An 18,373-nucleotide genomic window follows, 5' to 3' on the forward strand; every position below is an offset into this window, starting at 1 on the left:
GCCTATTTGTTCGACGTCAAAAGATATAGGAAGAAGCCTAGCTTAGCTGTTCAGAAACCAACAACATCAAATCATCATACGTATTTGCCTTGTCTGGAGACGTTCGCTACATTTTACATTCAATTGATTGAATGGCAACGACGGATACTGTACAGTCGAACCAATATTTGAAACCAACCTGTGCCGCTTCATGCAACTGTAAAGGATATCGCGATGTAAGGGAAGCCAGCACACAAACCGACACCAAAGTACAAGGTGAGTGAGACTACTGCGCTGTCAGTTACTGGCGAGTTGACAGCTTGACAGAAAATGCTGCGAATGTTTTTACTGTTCGATATAATATTGCTACTCACACGGAATAATGAGCTTTGAGGCATCTTAAAAATAAAGACGTAATTGTGTCACCATCTAGGCTTTTATTAGTTTGAACCCACACGTCTGTAACCTACCTAGTGACTGTCTAGAAACGTCCAAACGGGATCCTTGGGACGTCCCAACTGTCTGACGTCACCCCATAGAATTTTTTATTTTATTTTATTTACAAATATCCTCAAACAAAAGAGGAATAGTCACATGTAAACAAGAATACAAACTATTTACAATGCCAGGAATCATAAACAAACAAATCATATCAATAATACAAGTTTGAATTTCCTTTTTGTTTTTCATTTTAGTTAAAGTATTGTTTAAACTCAAAGTGAAAAAAGTTAGGTTTTGAATTAGACCATTTGTGAATATGAAATTTACCTAGTATTATTAGCTGTTTAATTAAATATACTACATCTTTATGTCAGAATTTCTGAAATTAATCATATCAAAACAACAGGTCCTATTTTTTTGTTGTAACAATTTTGTCACCCCATTGAAGTTGAAACTTAAATGGTAGCGGTTTCGGGTAGTGACGTTCCAAGGATCATGTGACTGGTTCTGCAAAAAAGGTCTTTAGCTTTATGGCACCGGACAGGTAAGCTGGGCTTGCTCTGTAATAGTAGGGTTGCTGGATCAAGCATCCGTTTGGTTGTTCTCCCCTATGAATGCCAGAGTCACATACATGTTTTGAAGAGAAATGTACTGGCCAACAGTTTCACATTCTATGTCAGTGCTCCAAAGTTGCAGTGGGAAGAGGAAGCAAATGTCTGCCCAATGTTTGGTTTAACCTAAATAATTTCTTTGAGCTCAATGTGTTATCACTTGGGAGCAGCAAAGATCTAGTGGACAAAAAACTTGCTTGCCTTCCCTGTTTGTAATCACGTTTTTCTATGGTGTATTTTTAGGTCATGGACCCAGGCTGTCCAAGGTTAACCTCTTCACCCTGCTGAGTTTATGGATGGAACTTTTCCCCAAGGAGGAACCAGAAGACATAAACCAGAATGACTTTGTAAGTTTTTGACCTACAGTGCATTCAGAATATATTTAGACCCTTTCCCCTTTTCCACATTTTGTTGTTACAGCCTTTCCCCCTCATCAATCTACACACAATACCCCATAATAACAAAGTGAAAACAGGCTAAGAATTTTTGCAAATGTATTAAAAATAAAAAACAGATACCTTATTTATATAAGTATTCAGACCCTTTGCTGTGAGACTTGAAATTGAGCTCAGGTGCATCCTATTTCCATCGATCATCCATGAGATGTTTCTACAACTTGATTGGAATCTACCTGTGGGAAATTAAATGGATTGGACATGATTTGGAAAAGCACACACCTGTCTATATAAGGTCCCACAGTTGACCGTGCATTTCAGAGCAAAAACCAAGCCATGAGGTCAAAGGAATTGTCCATAGAGCTCAGAGACAGGATTGTGTTGAGGCATAGATCTGTGGAAGGGTACCAAAACCTTTCTGCAGCATTGAAGGTCTCCAAGAACACAGTGGCCTGCATCATTCTTTAAAAATATATACATTTTTACCTTTTATTTAACTAGGCAAGTCAGTTAAGAACAAATTCTTATTCTCAATGACGGCCTAGGAACAGTGGGTTAACTGCCTTGTTCAGGGGCAGAATTAATTTTTTTACCTTGTCAGCTGGATTCAATCTTGCGACCTTTCGGTTACTAGTCCAACGCTCTAACCTGCCGCCCCATTCTTAAATGGAAGAATTTGGGAATCACCAAGACTCTTCCTAGAGCTGGCCGCTCCGCCAAACTGAGCAATAAGGGCCTTGGCCAGGGATGTGACCAAGAACCCAATGGTCACTCTGACAGAGCTCCAGAGTTCCTTTGTGGAGATGGGAGAACCTCCCAGAAGGACAACCATCTCATCAGCACTCCATCAATCAGGCCTTTATGGTAGAGTGGCCAGGCGGAAGCCACTTCTCAGTAAATGGCACATGACAGCCCACTTGGAGTTTACCAAAAGGCACCTAAAGGACTCTCAGACCATCAGAAACCAGATTTTCTGGTCTGATAAAACCAAGATTTAATTATTTGGCCTGAATGCAAAGCATCACGTCTGGATGAAACCTGGCACCATCCCTATGGTGAAGAGTGGATCTGCAGAGAAGAATGTGAGAAACTCCCCGAATACAGGTGTGCCAAGCTTGTAGCGTCATACCCAAGAAGACTTGAGGCTGTCAAAGGTGCTTCTACAAAGGTCTGGAAACTTATGTACAGTGCCTTGCGAAAGTATTTGGCCCCCTTGAACTTTGCGACCTTTTGCCACATTTCAGGCTTCAAACATAAAGATATAAAACTGTATTTTTTTGTGAAGAATCAACAACAAGTGGGACACAATCATGAAGTGGAACGACATTTATTGGATATTTCAAACTTTTTTAACAAATCAAAAACTGAAAAATTGGGCTTGCAAAATTATTCAGCCCCTTTACTTTCAGTGCAGCAAACTCTCTCCAGAAGTTCAGTGAGGATCTCTGAATGATCCAATGTTGACCTAAATGACTAATGATGATAAATACAATCCACCTGTGTGTAATCAAGTCTCCGTATAAATGCACCTGCACTGTGATAGTCTCAGAGGTCCGTTAAAAGCGCAGAGAGCATCATGAAGAACAAGGAACACACCAGGCAGGTCCGAGATACTGTTGTGAAGAAGTTTAAAGCCGGATTTGGATACAAAAAGATTTCCCAAGCTTTAAAAATCCCAAGGAGCACTGTGCAAGCGATAATATTGAAATGGAAGGAGTATCAGCCCACTGCAAATCTACCAAGACCTGTCCGTCCCTCTAAACTTTCAGCTCATTCAAGGAGAAGACTGATCAGAGTTGCAGCCAAGAGGCCCATGATCACTCTGGATGAACTGCAGAGATCTACAGCTGAGGTGGGAGACTCTGTCCATAGGACAACAATCAGTCATATATTGCACAAATCTGGCCTTTATGGAAGAGTGGCAAGAAAGCCATTTCTTAAAGATATCCATAAAAAGTGTTGTTTAAAGTTTGCCACAAGCCACCTGGGAGACACACCAAACATGTGGAAGAAGGTGCTCTGGTCAGATGAAACCAAAATTGAACTTTTTGGCAACAATGCAAAACGTTATGTTTGGCGTAAAAGCAACACAGCTGAACACACCATCCCCACTGTCAAACTTGGTGGTGGCAGCATCATGGTTTGGGCCTGCTTTTCTTCAGCAGGGACAGGGAAGATGGTTAAAATTGATGGGAAGATGGATGGAGCCAAATACAGGACCATTCTGGAAGAAAACCTGATGGAGTCTGCAAAAGACCTGAGACTGGGACAGAGATTTGTCTTCCAACAAGACAATGATCCAAAACATAAAGCAAAATCTACAATGGAATGGTTCAAAAATAAACATATCCAGGTGTTAGAATGGCCAAGTCAAAGTCCAGACCTGAATCCAATCGAGAATCTGTGGAAAGAACTGAAAACTGCTGTTCACAAATGCTCTCCATCCAACCTCACTGAGCTCGAGCTGTTTTGCAAGGAGGAATGGGAAAAAATTTCAGTCTCTCGATGTGCAAAACTGATAGAGACATACCCCAAGCGACTTACAGCTGTAATCGCAGCAAAAGGTGGCGCTACAAAGTATTAACTTAAGGGGGCTGAATAATTTTGCACGCCCAATTTTTCAGTTTTTGATTTGTTAAAAAAGTTTGAAATATCCAATAAATGTCGTTTCACTTCATGATTGTGTCCCACTTGTAGTTGATTCTTCACAAAAAAATACAGTTTTATATCTTTATGTTTGAAGCCTGAAATGTGGCAAAAGGTCGCAAAGTTCAAGGGGGCCGAATACTTTCGCAAGGCACTGTAAATGTGATATTTCAGTTTTTTATTTGTAATACATTTTCAAACATTTCTAAAAACCTGCTTTTGCCTTGTCATCATGGGGTATTGTGCGTAGATTGATGAAGAACATTTATTTAAAAATCAATTTTAGAATAAGGCTGTGATGTGGAAAAAGTCAAGGGGTCTTAATACTTTCCGAATGCACTGTGTAGCGGCCATTACATATTGTTGTTAGAACGTTGGGCCAGTAACCGAAAGGTCGCTAGTTTGAACACCCGAGCCAACAAGGTGAATAATCTGTTCATGTGCCCTTGAGCAAGGCACTTAACCCTAATTTGCTCCAGGGGTGCTGAACTACTATTGCTGACCTTGTAAAACAACACATTTCACTGCACCTATCAGGTGTATGTGTCATTTTTTATTTATTTGTATAGTTAACATGCAATAAATTACCATATTGAGCATCATCAATTATATGATATGCATCATCACTTTTCTCCCTTATCTCCTGTCTGTTTCTGTGTGTCAGACGCGGGGTACAGGCCTGGTGGTGGTTCGGGACCAGAGGGTGGTGGGTCTCCACTGCTCCGGTCCAGAGCTCCACGTGGGGCAGGTAGCTGTGATCAGACACGGGCCCAGGTTGGCTGCCTCAGACCTCTACTTCTCTAGGAGACCCTGCGCTACCTGCCTCAAGATGCTTATCAATGGTGAGATCTATATATACACAATGCTCAAAAAAATAAACGGAACACTAAAATAACACATCCTAGATCTGAATGAATGAAATATTCTTATTAAATAAATTTAAATAAATACATTTTCTTTACATAGTTGACATGTGCTGACAACAAAATCACACAAAAAATATCAATGGAAATCAAATTTATCAACCCATGGAGGTCTGGATTTGGAGTCACACTCTAAAGTGGAAAACCACACTACAGGCTGATCCAACTTTGATGTAATGTCCATGAAACAAGTCAAAATGAGGCTCAGTAGTGTGTGTGGCCTCCACGTGCCTGTAGGACCTCCCTACAACGCCTGGGCATGCTCCTGATGCGGTGGTGTTGGTGGATGGAGCGAGACATGATGTCCCAGATGTGCTCAATTGGATTCAGGTCTGGGGAACGGGCGGGCCAGTCCATAGCATCAATGCCTTCCTCTTGCAGGAACTGCTGACACACTCCAGCCACATGAGGTCTAGCACTGCCTTGCATTAGGAGGAACCCAGGGCCAACCGCACCAGCATATGGTCTCACAAGAGGTCTGAGGATCTCATCTCGCTACCTAATGGCAGTCAGGCTACCTCTGGCGAGCACATGGAGGGCTGTGCGGCCCCCCAAAGAAATGCCACCCCACACCATGACTGACCCACCGCCAAACCGGTCATGCTGGAGGATGTTGCAGGCAGCAGAACGTTCTCCACGGCGTCTCCAGACTCTGTCACGTGCTCAGTGTGAACCTGCTTTTCTCTGTGAAGAGCACAGGGCGCCAGTGGCAAATTTGCCAATCTTGGTGTTCTCTGGCAAATGCCAAACGTCATGCACGGTGTTGGGCTGTAAGCACAACCCCCACCTGTGGACGTCGGGCCCTCGTACCACCCTCATGGAGTCTGTTTCTGACCGTTTGAGCAGACACATGCACATTTGTGGCCTGCTGGAGGTCAATTTGCAGGGCTCTGGCAGTGCTCCTCCTGCTCCTCCTTGCACAAAGGCGGAGGTAGCGGTCCTGCTGCTGGGTTGTTGCCCTCCTACGGCCTCCTCCACGTCTCCTGATGTACTGGCCTGTCTCCTGGTAGCGCCTCCATGCTCTGGACATTACGCTGACAGACACAGCAAACCTTCTTGCCACAGCTCGAATTGATGTGCCATCCTGGTTGAGCTGCACTACCTGAGCCACTTGCATGGGTTGTAGACTCCGTCTCATGCTACCACTAGAGTAAAAGCACCGCCAGCATTCAAAAGTGACAAAATCATCAGCCAGGAAGCATAGGAACTGAGAAGTTGTCTGTGGTCACCACCTGCCGAACCACTCCTTTATTGGGGGTGTCTTGCTAATTGCCTATAATTTCCCCTTGTTGTCTATTCCATTTGCACAACAGCATGTGAAATGTATTGTCAATCAGTGTTGCTTCCTAAGTGGACAGTTTGATTTCACAGAAGTGTGATTGACTTGGAGTTACATTGTGTTGTTTAAGTGTTCCCTTTATTTTTTTGAGCAGTGTATATACATACACACACACACACACACACACACACAGAGAGAGATCACTTGTAAAGTCTTGTCTCTTGTCTGTCATCTCCAGCTGGGGTGAGCCGCATCTCCTTCTGGCCTGGTGACCCTGAGATGAGTCTGCTAGCGGTCAGGCCTAATGGGACGGACTCCATTTCCCAGGAGGCCATTCTGGACGCCATTGCATCCGAGAAGCTGAAGTCCAACAGCCGGCCCCACATCAGTGTGGTGGTGCAGCCCGTGGCCCCTGGCCTGCAGCAGTTTGTGGAGGAGACCTCTAGGAGGTGTGACTTCATGGAGATGGTGTCGGGGGACGACCCCGACTTGGACGCTAGGGACTTCTACTGGAAGCAGAGGAGACGGAACCTGGACACTTTCTCCGAAGAGTTCCTAATCCCACACGAACAGTGCCACCGTGACATTCTCACCAAAATAGGTCTGTAGTACAATCATTCAACCGTACTTGTTAGCTAGCTTGTGTTCACCGGTTAGCTGTATTTGGGCTATATTGGCTAACTCAAGATTGGTAGGTTTGAGGAGCTCCTTTGCTCAAGAGGCCACGTGCCACGCCATCTGTTGTGTAGATCCTGTTAAATGAATGGTAAACATACTGTTTATAGATAAGGATTTGACACTGTCTTGCTACAGGTCTGGAGAACTTTTGCATGGAGCCGTACTTCTCCAACCTGCGTCAGAACATGAGGGAGCTGGTTGGGGTTCTGGCCTCAGTAGCTGCTAGTGTGCCTCTTCTCCAGCATGGCTTCTATAGGAAGGACTCCCAGCCTGCAACCTCGGAGCAGCCCCAGCCTCAGGGGGTGTCCCAGGAGATTGCCAGACACTGCATCGTACAGGCCAGACTGTTGGCCTACAGAACAGGTACCTGAATTATCTGTTTAGTAGTCTATATACTAGCCAGAATACTCATTCAAACTAGGAAGACATTTTGTAAAGGTGACATGTCACCACATTTTGTGGGGAATCACATAAAGGAGTTCCAAGCAATTAAAAATGGCCAGAGAGAAGACTATTGTTATGACGAGACTATTGTTATGACATAACTTCCCATGGTTGACTGCACGTTTGTTGGAGAGATGTGTTGCCCTGGGGGGGGGTGTGTGTGTGTGTATCGGGTGTCCGATGAACAGAAAGTATCCCAAAAGACATTCTAGTTTCATTTGTGGTTAGCGACAGCAGCTATGAAAAGGAGTTCTCTGATTGCTTGGTCAGCCGGATCACTCAAGAAATCAGCATTTTATTTTTTTGAAAGGGTTAATTATATGTTCATGTTTTAAGGCTAACAGGACAAGCTGTGATGGGTGGTTCAACCTGTCTGAAGGTTTAAACAGATGGAACGTGTCTGACTGTTACTTGTTTGTTGCTATTCCAGAGGACCCTAAGGTTGGGGTTGGTGCTGTCATTTGGGCAGAAGGGAAATCGGTGAGTAAACCATTGAAAATACCATTGTATTTTCTAAGCTCATAACTATACATGAATATGATGTATTTTGCCTCTGTAATATAATGACAAAAATAAAGTGGAAAGGCTGGTAAAAGATTTCAATGTGAAAAATGAATAAGGTCAAACTGCCATTCACTGTGTTTTGTGCTCAACTGTTTTAGGGTGGTTGTGATGGCACGGGGCGGCTGTACCTGGTGGGTTGTGGGTACAACGCCTACCCAGTGGGCTCAGAGTACGGACAGTACCCCCAGATGGACACCAAACAGCAGGACCGCCAGAGGAGGAAGTACCGCTACATCATCCACGCTGAGCAGAACGCACTCACCTTCAGGTCAGGAGGAGAGGGAAGACATGGGCTCCATCTCAATACTCCTAAGTGACTTCCTCCCCTTATATCCACCCTTCATCTCCACTGATATGAGAGGACAGGGTACAGATGTAGGAGCTTAATTGCAGCAACAGGAAATGTGAATTATGTGGATTATAATTAATGGACATTTTTGTAGGTTGATACATTTTTCGTAAGGTATTGACATTTTTAAAGTGGAATTGGCAAACTTCAGAAGCCTTTTTAAACCTCTGTGGCAAACCTCTTCAAGGTTAGGAGCGTTTGTCACAAATTAAGTGGTAAACTGCCACCAAATCACCCAAGAATGAGAGTTATTTAGAACAGGACAGTACCTGTGTGTTTGTTTCTCCGTCCTGGTCCACCCAGGCCGTAGGCGAGGTCAAGGATAAGCAGGGTTTGGTACACGGATCGGGTTCTCGGTAGGTCCAGGTCCAAACGCCAACAGATAAGTCCAAAACAATCCAGCTCATACACGGTAAATCCAGCCAATCTCTATTGTCTCTTTCTCTATTGTTCATAGATCCTTCCAGCACCCTCTCTCCCTCTTCCTGGTTTTTCTTGACCCTTTATCTGTGTGTCGGCTCCACCTTCTGAGGGTTCCCCTTGCTCCTGGGACTTGTAGTTTTGGCGGTCGGCCATTTTGTGATCTGTAGTTCTGACAGGGGTGGCCATTTTAGTGATCGGGCAGAGCCCGTTTATTAGTTCTGCTCTCACATATCTGCCATTTATCACTCGACCCCCTTCTTTGCCACACCTCATACACTACACATTTTACATTTCTTGCATTGCAGGAAAGTTTTTCTGCAACAGGGTGATCAAATTAAGATCCTACATCTGTAGATGAAGGAAATACAGGGAATGTGTACATGGGTATATTTGCTCTCGACCTGTCCAGTCCTTACAGGTCAGCGGAGATGGCAGAGAGGATGCAAGGAGAGGAAGCAAGGAGGTACATCCGAGAAGTCGGACCAGGGGGCAGGAATTAGTAGCTGGGCATGAGGATTTATGATGTAAATAAATGTGATTGACTGTCGTTTCTAGGAGTGAAGAGATCCGTGAGGAGGAGAACACCATGCTGTTTGTGACTAAGTGTCCGTGTGATGAGTGTGTCCCTCTGATTCGAGGAGCTGGGATCAAGCAGATCTACACCACTGACCTGGACAGCGGCAAAGACAAGGGAGACATCTCCTACCTCAGATTCCACAGCCTCCAAGGAGTCCTGAAGTTCATTGTGAGTACCTACATTGATTGACTGATGAATAGTTTTTCTATGGGTGTAGCAGCATCTCAATAGTCTATTCCTGCCATTTTCTTCATCTGTACTGATGAGGGAAAAGAACTGGATGGATTCCTCGTAGATGTTTTCCATTCAGCTTTTACCTATCCTTGTGTTTTCCTTGTTAGGCTATTGAGGTATACTTATTATAGTGCTTTCTACAGATGCAATTTTCTTAGTGTGTTTACATGTTTTCGTCACAGTGGCAGAAGTCCTCTCTAGCCAGGAGAGCCGCTGAACATGCTGGTCCTCATCTAGCCAGTGAGTTGTCCTTCTCTGTACCATTAGTTAGCATGATATTTGTCACTTTGTAGAGAGTGATGTCACGTCTTCTCCTCCTCTAATAAACTCAGCAAAAAAAACAACGTCTCTTTTTCAGGACCCTGTCTTTCAAAGATAATTCGTAAAAATCCAAATAACTTCACAGATCCCATGCTTGTTCAATTAATGAACATGCACCTGTGGAACGGTCGTTAAGACACTAACAGCTTACAGACGGTAGGCAATTAAGGTCACAGTTATGAAAACGTAGGACACGAAAGAGGCCTTTCTACTGACTCTGAAAAACACAAAATAAAAGATGCCCAGGGTCCCTGCTCATCTACATGAACGTGCCATAGGCATGCTGCAAGGAGGCATGAGGACTGCAGATGTGGCCAGGGCAATAAATTGCAATGTCCGTACTGTGAGACGCCTAAGACAGCGCTACAGGGAGACAGGACGGACAGCTGATCGTCCTCGCAGTGGCAGACCACGTAACAACACCTGCACAGGATCGGTACATCTGAACATCACACCTGCGGGACAGGTACAGGATGGCAACAACGACTGCCCGAGTTACACCAGGAACGCACAATCCCTCCATCAATGCTCAGATTGTCCGTAATAGGCTGAGAGAGGCTGGACTGAGGGCTTGTAGGCCTGTTGTAAAGGCAGGTCCTCACCAGACATCACAAGCAACAATGTCGCCTATGGGCACAAACCCACCGTTGCTGGACCAGACAGGACTGACAAAAAGTCACGGTTTTGTCTCACCAAGGGTGATGGTCGGATTCGCATTTATCGTCGAAGGAATGAGCGTTACACCAAGGCCTATACTCTGGAGCGGGATCAATTTGGAGGTGAAGGGTCCGTCATGGTCTGGGGCGGTGTGTCACAGCATCATCGGACTGAGCTTGTTGTCATTGCAGGCAATCTCAACGCTGTGCGTTACAGGGAAGACCTCCTCCTCCCTCATGTTGTACCCTTCCTGCAGGCTCATCCTGACATGACCCTCCAGCATGACAATGCCACCAGCCATACTGCTCGTTCTGTGAGTGATTTCCTGCAAGACAGGAATGTCAGTGTTCTGCCATGGCCAGCGAAGAGCCCGGATCTCAATCCCATTGAGCACGTCTGGGATCTGTTGGATTGGAGGGTGAGGGCTAGGGCCATTCCCCCCCAGAAATGTCTGGGAACTTGCAGGTGGCTTGGTGGAAGAGGGGGGTAACATCTCACAGCAAGAACTGGCAAATCTGGTGCAGTTCATGAGGAGATTCACTGCAGTACTTAATGCAGCTGGTGGCCACACCAGATACTGACTGTTTCTTCTGATTTTGACCCCCCTACCTTTGTTCAGGGACACATTATTCCATGTCTGTGGAACTTGTTCAGTCAATGTCTCAGTTGTTAAATCGTATTATGTTAATACAAATATTTACACATGTTAAGTTTTCTGAAAATAAACGCAGTTGACAGTGAGGACGTTTTTTTTTTTTGCTGAGTTTATATTGCTGGTCACACAAATATAATGTGCATGCCTCCACCTAATCACCACAATACAGATGATGGATCAGCCCTTCTAACCGTCTCTGATTTGACTCTGCGATGTGTCCCACCTCTGACCATGTCTTGTTATGATTACAGATGGATGTGTGGGGAAGCATGGGAGACAGCCTGAACAGGCCCTTCAATCCAACAAGAGGTTACGGTCGGCAACAAATCCAGACCTTTCCCCTGTTTGTTGAAAAATGGTACCTGTAGCTTTCAGTCTGGTTTCACCAGGCTACGGTCCCCAGGCTCTTGTTGGCATTGGAAACATTTCATTTATCCAATCGCATATTGATCAGTGATTCAAGGAAGGAAGGATGCATTTTAACAATGTTGGAAATTCAAAGGCCTCTTCATACTCCCCTATAATGGACAGTTTCAATGAGTAAACTTTAAAAAAAAGTAATTTTAAGGCAAGTGAACTCTAAATGCGTGTTTCCTAATTATTTGTCTGAAGAGTTTACTAAGAAGGTTACTGTTGATTGTAGCTTTAAGTTTACTATAGTTCTTCCAGACTTGAAGAATCCAAGTCACATCCCAGCCAGTGAAGGCTACCGCCACTATATTGCACTTTGCCTCAAAGGATACTAACTCCTAGACCCCTGCAACTGTGCTTTGTCTGTTTTTTTGTTACATGGTTGGCTCCTACATCCTTAAATTGTTTCATCCTGTTTTGCCAAACTGCTTTTAACTGATAACAATAAGCATCTAACAACAACAAAAAAACTATATAAAATGACAAACCAGGAAAACTATGTATGCATTTATTTTATTGGTGTTGTGGTGCAGTAGTATCAATGTGATAAAAAATAATGAAATCCCATGGTTGAAAAGGGTCAATATTACTTTAGTACAGTATGTTAAGTAAATCTGTTTTGGCTCGGGTGTAAGTTCCTTCTGAGACAGCCTGAATCTTTTAAGTCTCTTTTGTTTAACATTTTAATCCAACAATGTCAGTTTGCCATTCGAAGCCCCGTTTATACCTGGTGTTAACATGGGTCCTGTGTCTTGATCTGGTCCATATTCTGATTGTGACCATTTCTAGACCTGTGTAGAATATTACAATTATTGATGGTGATTCTTCCTGACTACCTCCAGAGGCCATCGAGGACTAATTGTATCTTGATATCTTACAAGTGTAAACAGATCTGGATTGTCAAACCATTTTAAATAGTCCCTCAAATCATTGATTCAAGGGATCAATATGTCTTAACATTGGGAATCTCATTTGAATACAGGGAGGGACTAGGGTTCAAAATATAACTTGAGAAAGGTCATTGGCATGGCAAGACTTGAACCTGTGACCTTGTGGTTATAGTCCACAGCACCAGCAGGAGGGAGGGCACCATCTAAAACAGAATTATGATGCAGTAAGTGATATGTTCAACATTCTGCTGCCCTGGGAGCCTACCTTTATCAGATGGACTTCATGGAAATATATTTTGGAAAACAAAAGCTGCATTTGGATTCAAACTGGCAACACCATCTGTCACAACCTGTTTAACATCCTCCCACAAGCACTCCACCTCCCTGAAACACTTGTCTTTACTTGACTCACTTGTAAACTCCACCCAGTGACATGTCACTAAGCTCTGCCCACTGAACTTTCATCCAATCAATTTGTCCCCGGCTACCTCGAGAGGTGGTTGGGAAGATCTGTTCACAATTAATTATCGTCTACACTGGTCTAGAAATGTGGTCAAGATTGCATGTTAGCACCCGATATAGAACAGAGCTAGAATGACGGAGTTTCACCAAAACGACAAGGGCATTGAGGATACTATCCCTTGTGTGTCAAGTCCAATATAACAATTGAAAAAAAAATGTATTTGGCAATTTAAAGAACAATCACTTGTCCGTGGCATGGTGCCCATCACATATATTATTCAATATTACATTGAAGAGCCATATTAATTAGTTCATATTTTCAATTTAGATGTAAGCACAACCACCACGATTAAAATATGCATTGGCTCAATTTGTCTGAGATTATTTAATTTAGATTTCCCCCAAAACAAGCTACATGTCAAAAAAATATATATTCAGAGCAAGATGCTTCTTCTACCTTATCCAGTTTACTGGAATGTTAACTTTCCTGGACAATCATAGTCCTGAGTTTTGGCCTCCTGGTTCCTAGTTTTATGATGCGATCAATGAACTGCAATAAGTTTAAAATAAAATATTATTTCAACTGCACAACTCAAATATAGTGAGTTCAAGGTTCATTGCTTAATCACGACTAATATGTTCAACCAGACCATATTTTTCTAAATAAGAATTAAGCTCTGTCTAGAAAAGTATTTAAAATACAAAAAAAGGGAAAACAAAAGGCACCTCTGTATGTACCCCCTACTGTTAATGTGTTTCCACCATCTAAATAAGAAAACAAGTTAAAGAAATCACTTTTGTACAGAAAAAAAATATCAGGATTTTTCTGTCACCTGCAATGGCACTTACTTATGGGTTAAAACCAGCTATTATACACAAGACAAACTTTTTTTAATCATCATGATAGAATCCTGTTGAACAGGAAACTACTTCATCAGCTTAAAATAAACCAAAAAAGGAATCGTTCCTTTAGCGTTGAATGATACAGAAAGTGCTACCAGCCATCTGTGGAGAGTCAATTATCAAAACTATTTATAAGTCAGATTCTATACGAAGGTTAGCAGTAGAAGAATGGTCCTGCTGATCACCAGACATCTAATATGTTCCTTGTAAGGTCAAATGTAGAGTTGTCATGTCAGAGGACCTACTACAGCGTTGAAACATAACTTAAGTGTAAATAGTGGAAGTACAACCACAGGAGTAAGACTAGCAGGGAATGTGAGTCTGAAGAGGAGTTCGACGGGACATTCGAGAATACCATTTCGATCCTCTAATAGAGAAATTGCAATTCCTATGATTCTGGATACTTCAGTTGTACTGTGGTGAGATGAGGAGAGTATTAGAAAGAAGTCAGAACTATCTAGCTGGCTCGTTCCTGCAAGTGGCAATAAAAAGAGAACATTTGCGGAAAAATATTTGCACAATTAAAGTCTCCACAGCTCACTCAGCCAATCACCTAGAGGTCTCTAAGCATTGGTTCCCCCCAAGAGAGGAAATCCCCTTCCCGTTGTGGAACACTACACACTAATAAGAAAAGGGTTCATTTAAAAGTAAAAACAATGAAAAAAAATCTGATTACGAACTATTCTCAGCAAAGTTTAAGGAACCAAGAAAAAGACTGTCTTCGATATTAAGAAATTGAATCATTATTGTCAATGTATTTTTGTCGACAATAAAAAGTAAAGGTTAGGGTAAAGGTCATAGCTAAGGGGAAGGGTTTTGGGGACGAATGGGGCTAAGGTTTTAAGAGGCGGGTTTCTTTAGGTCTCGGATCTGTTTGATTAGGTAGGTCTTCTCGTCGTTGAATTGCTCGTCGTCCATGCGGTCCTTCTGGAAGTTGCTAAGGAAGTCGATGAGTTTGGGCTGGTTCTTCAGCAGGATGTCTATGATGGGCTGCGTCTTGTTGGGGTTCGCCACAAACACCTGGGTGGAGGGGTCAGCCTGTCAGCTCTGTACATTACATTGATATCGGCAATTACATTCTAGTAAGAACCCAATGGTAATGCCATGGAATGTTTGGGGCCAACATGGATGCCAGTTTGCCAGACTTTGTATATGAACGGCTCAGGGAACGGCTTTTGTATCGTACCTTGAAGACGTGGAAGGCCTCAAATTGTATGTTAGGGCTCTTGTCCCTCAGTAGGTTCATCATCAGCTTCAGGTTCTCAGGCTTGCTGATGTACCGGGTCATCACTGTGAAGTTATGCCTGTCCAACAGAAGCTCTCCCAACAACTACATAAACACACACAAAGACCAGAGTATGCAAATGTTTACTACGAAGCAAGATAATCAACACCATAATAGCATGCAAAGTTTTAGTCCATAAATAATCCATGTAAAATGTGAATAATAGAACACACCTTTAATGACTGTCTCTTTGTCACATAGTTATCAGAGTGTAATAACTTCTCATACTGGTCAAAGATCTGCAAAGATATAAAGGAACAGGCTGAGGGGTGGCTGCATCTCAACAGTCAAAAATGGCTCAAAATAAATTCACAATAAAAAAAATGTTCATAGAATTAAATAGGCGTTTCAGATTGTTAAATGGGATGGAATGTCTGTTGAAGTTGATATATTCTCTAACATCTCTGTCAGGTCTGAAAGGACCCTTATCAGGGGTGCTGTTTGGGCCAGTGTGTGTGTGTGTGTGTGTGTGTGTGTGTGTGTGTGTGTGTGTGATAAGCCTCCAGCAGCCTTTGGCATGAAAGCAGCCTTCTGTAAACTAGTGCGGCCCAGTGTAGGGTAGTGTCTGGCCTGTAACCCGAGCAGCCTCCAGCCGGACTGTCTGCTCTCCCCTGGGGTCTTCCCTGAGCCCCACACTACAACCAACACACAAGGTGGTCTTACGCAAGCAGGGAAAGCCAGTGACCACAGATGCCTGGAGTGTATGTGGCTAATGTGTCAAGGGTGGTATAAATGCACTCATTCATTGTAGAGCATGGGTCATCAATCAACATGTTTTGTTTATCGGCACACACACTTCAGTGTATTCATCTGGTAAATGGAAATGAGAGTACGAGTGTGACGTCGTAATTGCATTCACCCATTCCTTCATGAATTCTGTCAAGAGGGCAGAGGGTGTAACAACAAAAAACATTTTCTTTCCATGAAGTCCATCTGATAAAAGGTAAATGCTCCCAGGGCAGCAGAATGTTGAACTTACGGCATCATAATTCTGTTCTAGATATTCAGCTACCAGGACCTTGTGTCTTGTGAGCAGGTCCTGTGAATGGGGGAGGAAACGTGCTCACTTTAATTCACACAAAAACAAACATTGAATATTTCATATCATCTGCTGCATCGAATCATTTCTGATCTATACATTTTGTCAACTCTCAAACAAATGGGCATGGACAGATACAACAGTAATGTAAAGATTAGCATATCATCTCGGACCATCCTAGTCTTATTAATATGGGTTTAATACAAGGTTTTTCCAGGACCCAAAGATGCTTTCAAATCTTGTGTAATCTGACCTTGAAGGTGGCGAAAGCGTCTGAGGCGATGTCGAAGGTCTCCATCTCTACGTAATTGAAGAAGTCCTGGAAGTGTTCTGAGTGGAGAACCAGCTTGGCCAGTGGCTCGTGTCTGATACACTCCCTCAGCATGATGCCACAGTTCAGCGCAGACCCAGGGGTCTCATACCTGCAGGAAGAGGGACACATGCAGACGTCACTGAGTATCATACCAATGGCTGTGGTCAGCTGTGGTACATGGGGAGTGTGTGTGTGTGTGAGAGAGAGAAACTCACCCTTTTTGCAGCACAAATAGCACCTCTTGGTGAGAGCAGAAGTACTCGACAGTGGGGCTGCGGGTTCCGATCTGCCTCCGCAGGATGTTGTTGAAGATCTGACACACGTCCTTCTTCCCCTGAGGACATGCAATGGAAAACGTTTAAAAAGGAAAGCCTCCTTGTTTCAGACTGTTTTCTTCCATTTGGTGCCTAATGAACACGACCCTGAAGGTCCGGCTTTGGCTCAGTCTCACCTCAAAGTCGATGACCTGCAGGTTTTCCACCAGGGAGATGAGCAGGCCGCTGTTGTAGAGCTCCTGGGCCAACTGGGCCACCGTCTCTGTGTGAGGCTCCTTGTCACCGGTCCCATATAGTATCTCCTTCATGGCCACAAGACACTTAGACACCTCCTCTGATGCCTGGGACAGGGACACCAGTTAGACACACAGGCACAATATGTACTTCTAACAGTATTGCTGCTAATAATGTTATGCTGTTTATTTAAAAAAACTGCCATGGTATTATACTTGAGTTGCCCACAAGAGGGAGACATTTAATTGACTACCTATGGAGGTACAGCTCTGTATACACTTGTGTCTCAGCCTCAGGCCCAATCATAAGACACATTATTATTGACTTTCTCTGGATATCAGCATTGCATATGACAGGAGTGGACTGTATTGAGATCACTATAGCCTGGCTGTGTGTGGAAGCAGCCTGGTTAGAGCTGAAGCAGTTCCAGCCCAGAGCCAGGTTACTGGGAGTTCTGTCTGGACAGCCCCTCTCTAACAGTCCCATGGTGGAGAGGGCCTTTACAGCTGGGTGTCAATGAAGGAACGGCCAAGGCAGCAATGCTACTTTCACAGCCCAGTGTCAGCTAGAGGCGCACCGTAATAATAACCACACCAACTGACTGATCGGATCAAATAGAAGAGGTACACCGAGGCCCCAACAGCAATGTTACACAACACCTGCTTGTGGGCCTTTTCTAAGGGAAGTACTGGTTTGTGTGGTGAGGACTATTATGAGGACTTGTGTTGTAAGGATTTGTTTAGTGAGGATTCGTGGTGTAAGGACTCATGTTATGAAGATGTGTCACACCTTTTCTGTTTTCTTGTCTTGTTTGACCAGAATGGCCATGTTCTCCTTCAGAGTCCGGACGATGTCGGCGGGATTCTTGTGGGATTTACCGAACAGCGGCATGGTGGCTGGGCCTCTCCTTGGGTCTCTCCTGGCAGCCTTAAAAACACACACACATTATACCCTATCTATCGATTACATATAAATTACACAACTGGGTGGTTTGAGCCCTGATTGCTGATTGGCTGACAGCCGCAGTATATCAGACCGTATACCACGGGTACGACAAAACATTTATTTTTACTGCTCTAATTACGTTGGTAACCAGTTTATAATAGCAATAAGGAACCTCAGGGGTTTGTGATATATGGCCAATATACCACAGCTAAGGTCTGTATCCGTGTTGCGTCATGCATAGGAACAGCCCTTAGCCCTGGTATATTGGCCGTATACCACACCCCCTCGGGCCTTATTGCTTATTTATACCGTCCGTCGGATTGAAACTCAGTTTTTTCATGCTAAAAAAAAATAACTATCAGAGGCAGATAATTTATTTAAAAGTCCCAATTCAGAAAAAAATTATTGGAAGATGTGATGCTTCTCATTTCCTCAGATAG

At 43.6% G+C, this 18,373-nt stretch overlaps 2 protein-coding genes across 2 annotated transcripts in view; one reads left to right on the forward strand and one right to left on the reverse strand.

Moving 5' to 3' along the window:
* Window positions 1-12,152, forward strand: LOC139412915 (cytidine and dCMP deaminase domain-containing protein 1-like). The gene is made up of 10 exons (XM_071159785.1): window positions 1-255; window positions 1,275-1,378; window positions 4,737-4,914; window positions 6,513-6,875; window positions 7,088-7,315; window positions 7,827-7,876; window positions 8,059-8,228; window positions 9,288-9,477; window positions 9,726-9,783; window positions 11,428-12,152. Exons 1-10 carry the CDS (start codon window positions 132-134, stop codon window positions 11,526-11,528), a joined length of 1,566 nt encoding a protein of 521 aa, XP_071015886.1. The 5' UTR covers window positions 1-131; the 3' UTR covers window positions 11,529-12,152.
* LOC139412916 (calcium binding protein 39-like) overlaps window positions 12,070-18,373 on the reverse strand; it is a 17,041-nt gene continuing 10,737 nt past the window's right edge. Inside the window, exons 2-9 of the mRNA XM_071159786.1 lie at window positions 17,778-17,915; window positions 16,931-17,095; window positions 16,695-16,813; window positions 16,420-16,588; window positions 16,107-16,166; window positions 15,301-15,366; window positions 15,029-15,172; window positions 12,070-14,862 (exon numbers count right to left, since the gene is read on the reverse strand). Coding sequence (XP_071015887.1) covers window positions 14,683-14,862; window positions 15,029-15,172; window positions 15,301-15,366; window positions 16,107-16,166; window positions 16,420-16,588; window positions 16,695-16,813; window positions 16,931-17,095; window positions 17,778-17,879 — 1,005 coding nt within the window. The 5' untranslated portion in view covers window positions 17,880-17,915 and the 3' untranslated portion in view covers window positions 12,070-14,682. The remainder of the gene's footprint in view (window positions 14,863-15,028; window positions 15,173-15,300; window positions 15,367-16,106; window positions 16,167-16,419; window positions 16,589-16,694; window positions 16,814-16,930; window positions 17,096-17,777; window positions 17,916-18,373) is intronic.

Source organism: Oncorhynchus clarkii, chromosome 7 (assembly GCF_045791955.1).
Source record: "Oncorhynchus clarkii lewisi isolate Uvic-CL-2024 chromosome 7, UVic_Ocla_1.0, whole genome shotgun sequence".
NCBI lineage: Eukaryota > Metazoa > Chordata > Actinopteri > Salmoniformes > Salmonidae > Oncorhynchus > Oncorhynchus clarkii.

Excerpts from the sequence above, each read along its gene's own strand:
- LOC139412915 (XM_071159785.1), top strand. The coding sequence starts at position 132 with ATGGCAACGACGGATACTGTACAGTCGAACCAATATTTGAAACCAACC. Across the intron at positions 7,316-7,826 it reads ACTGTTGGCCTACAGAACAG|AGGACCCTAAGGTTGGGGTT; the intron begins GTACCTGAATTA and ends TTGCTATTCCAG. Across the intron at positions 8,229-9,287 it reads CAGAACGCACTCACCTTCAG|GAGTGAAGAGATCCGTGAGG; the intron begins GTCAGGAGGAGA and ends TGTCGTTTCTAG.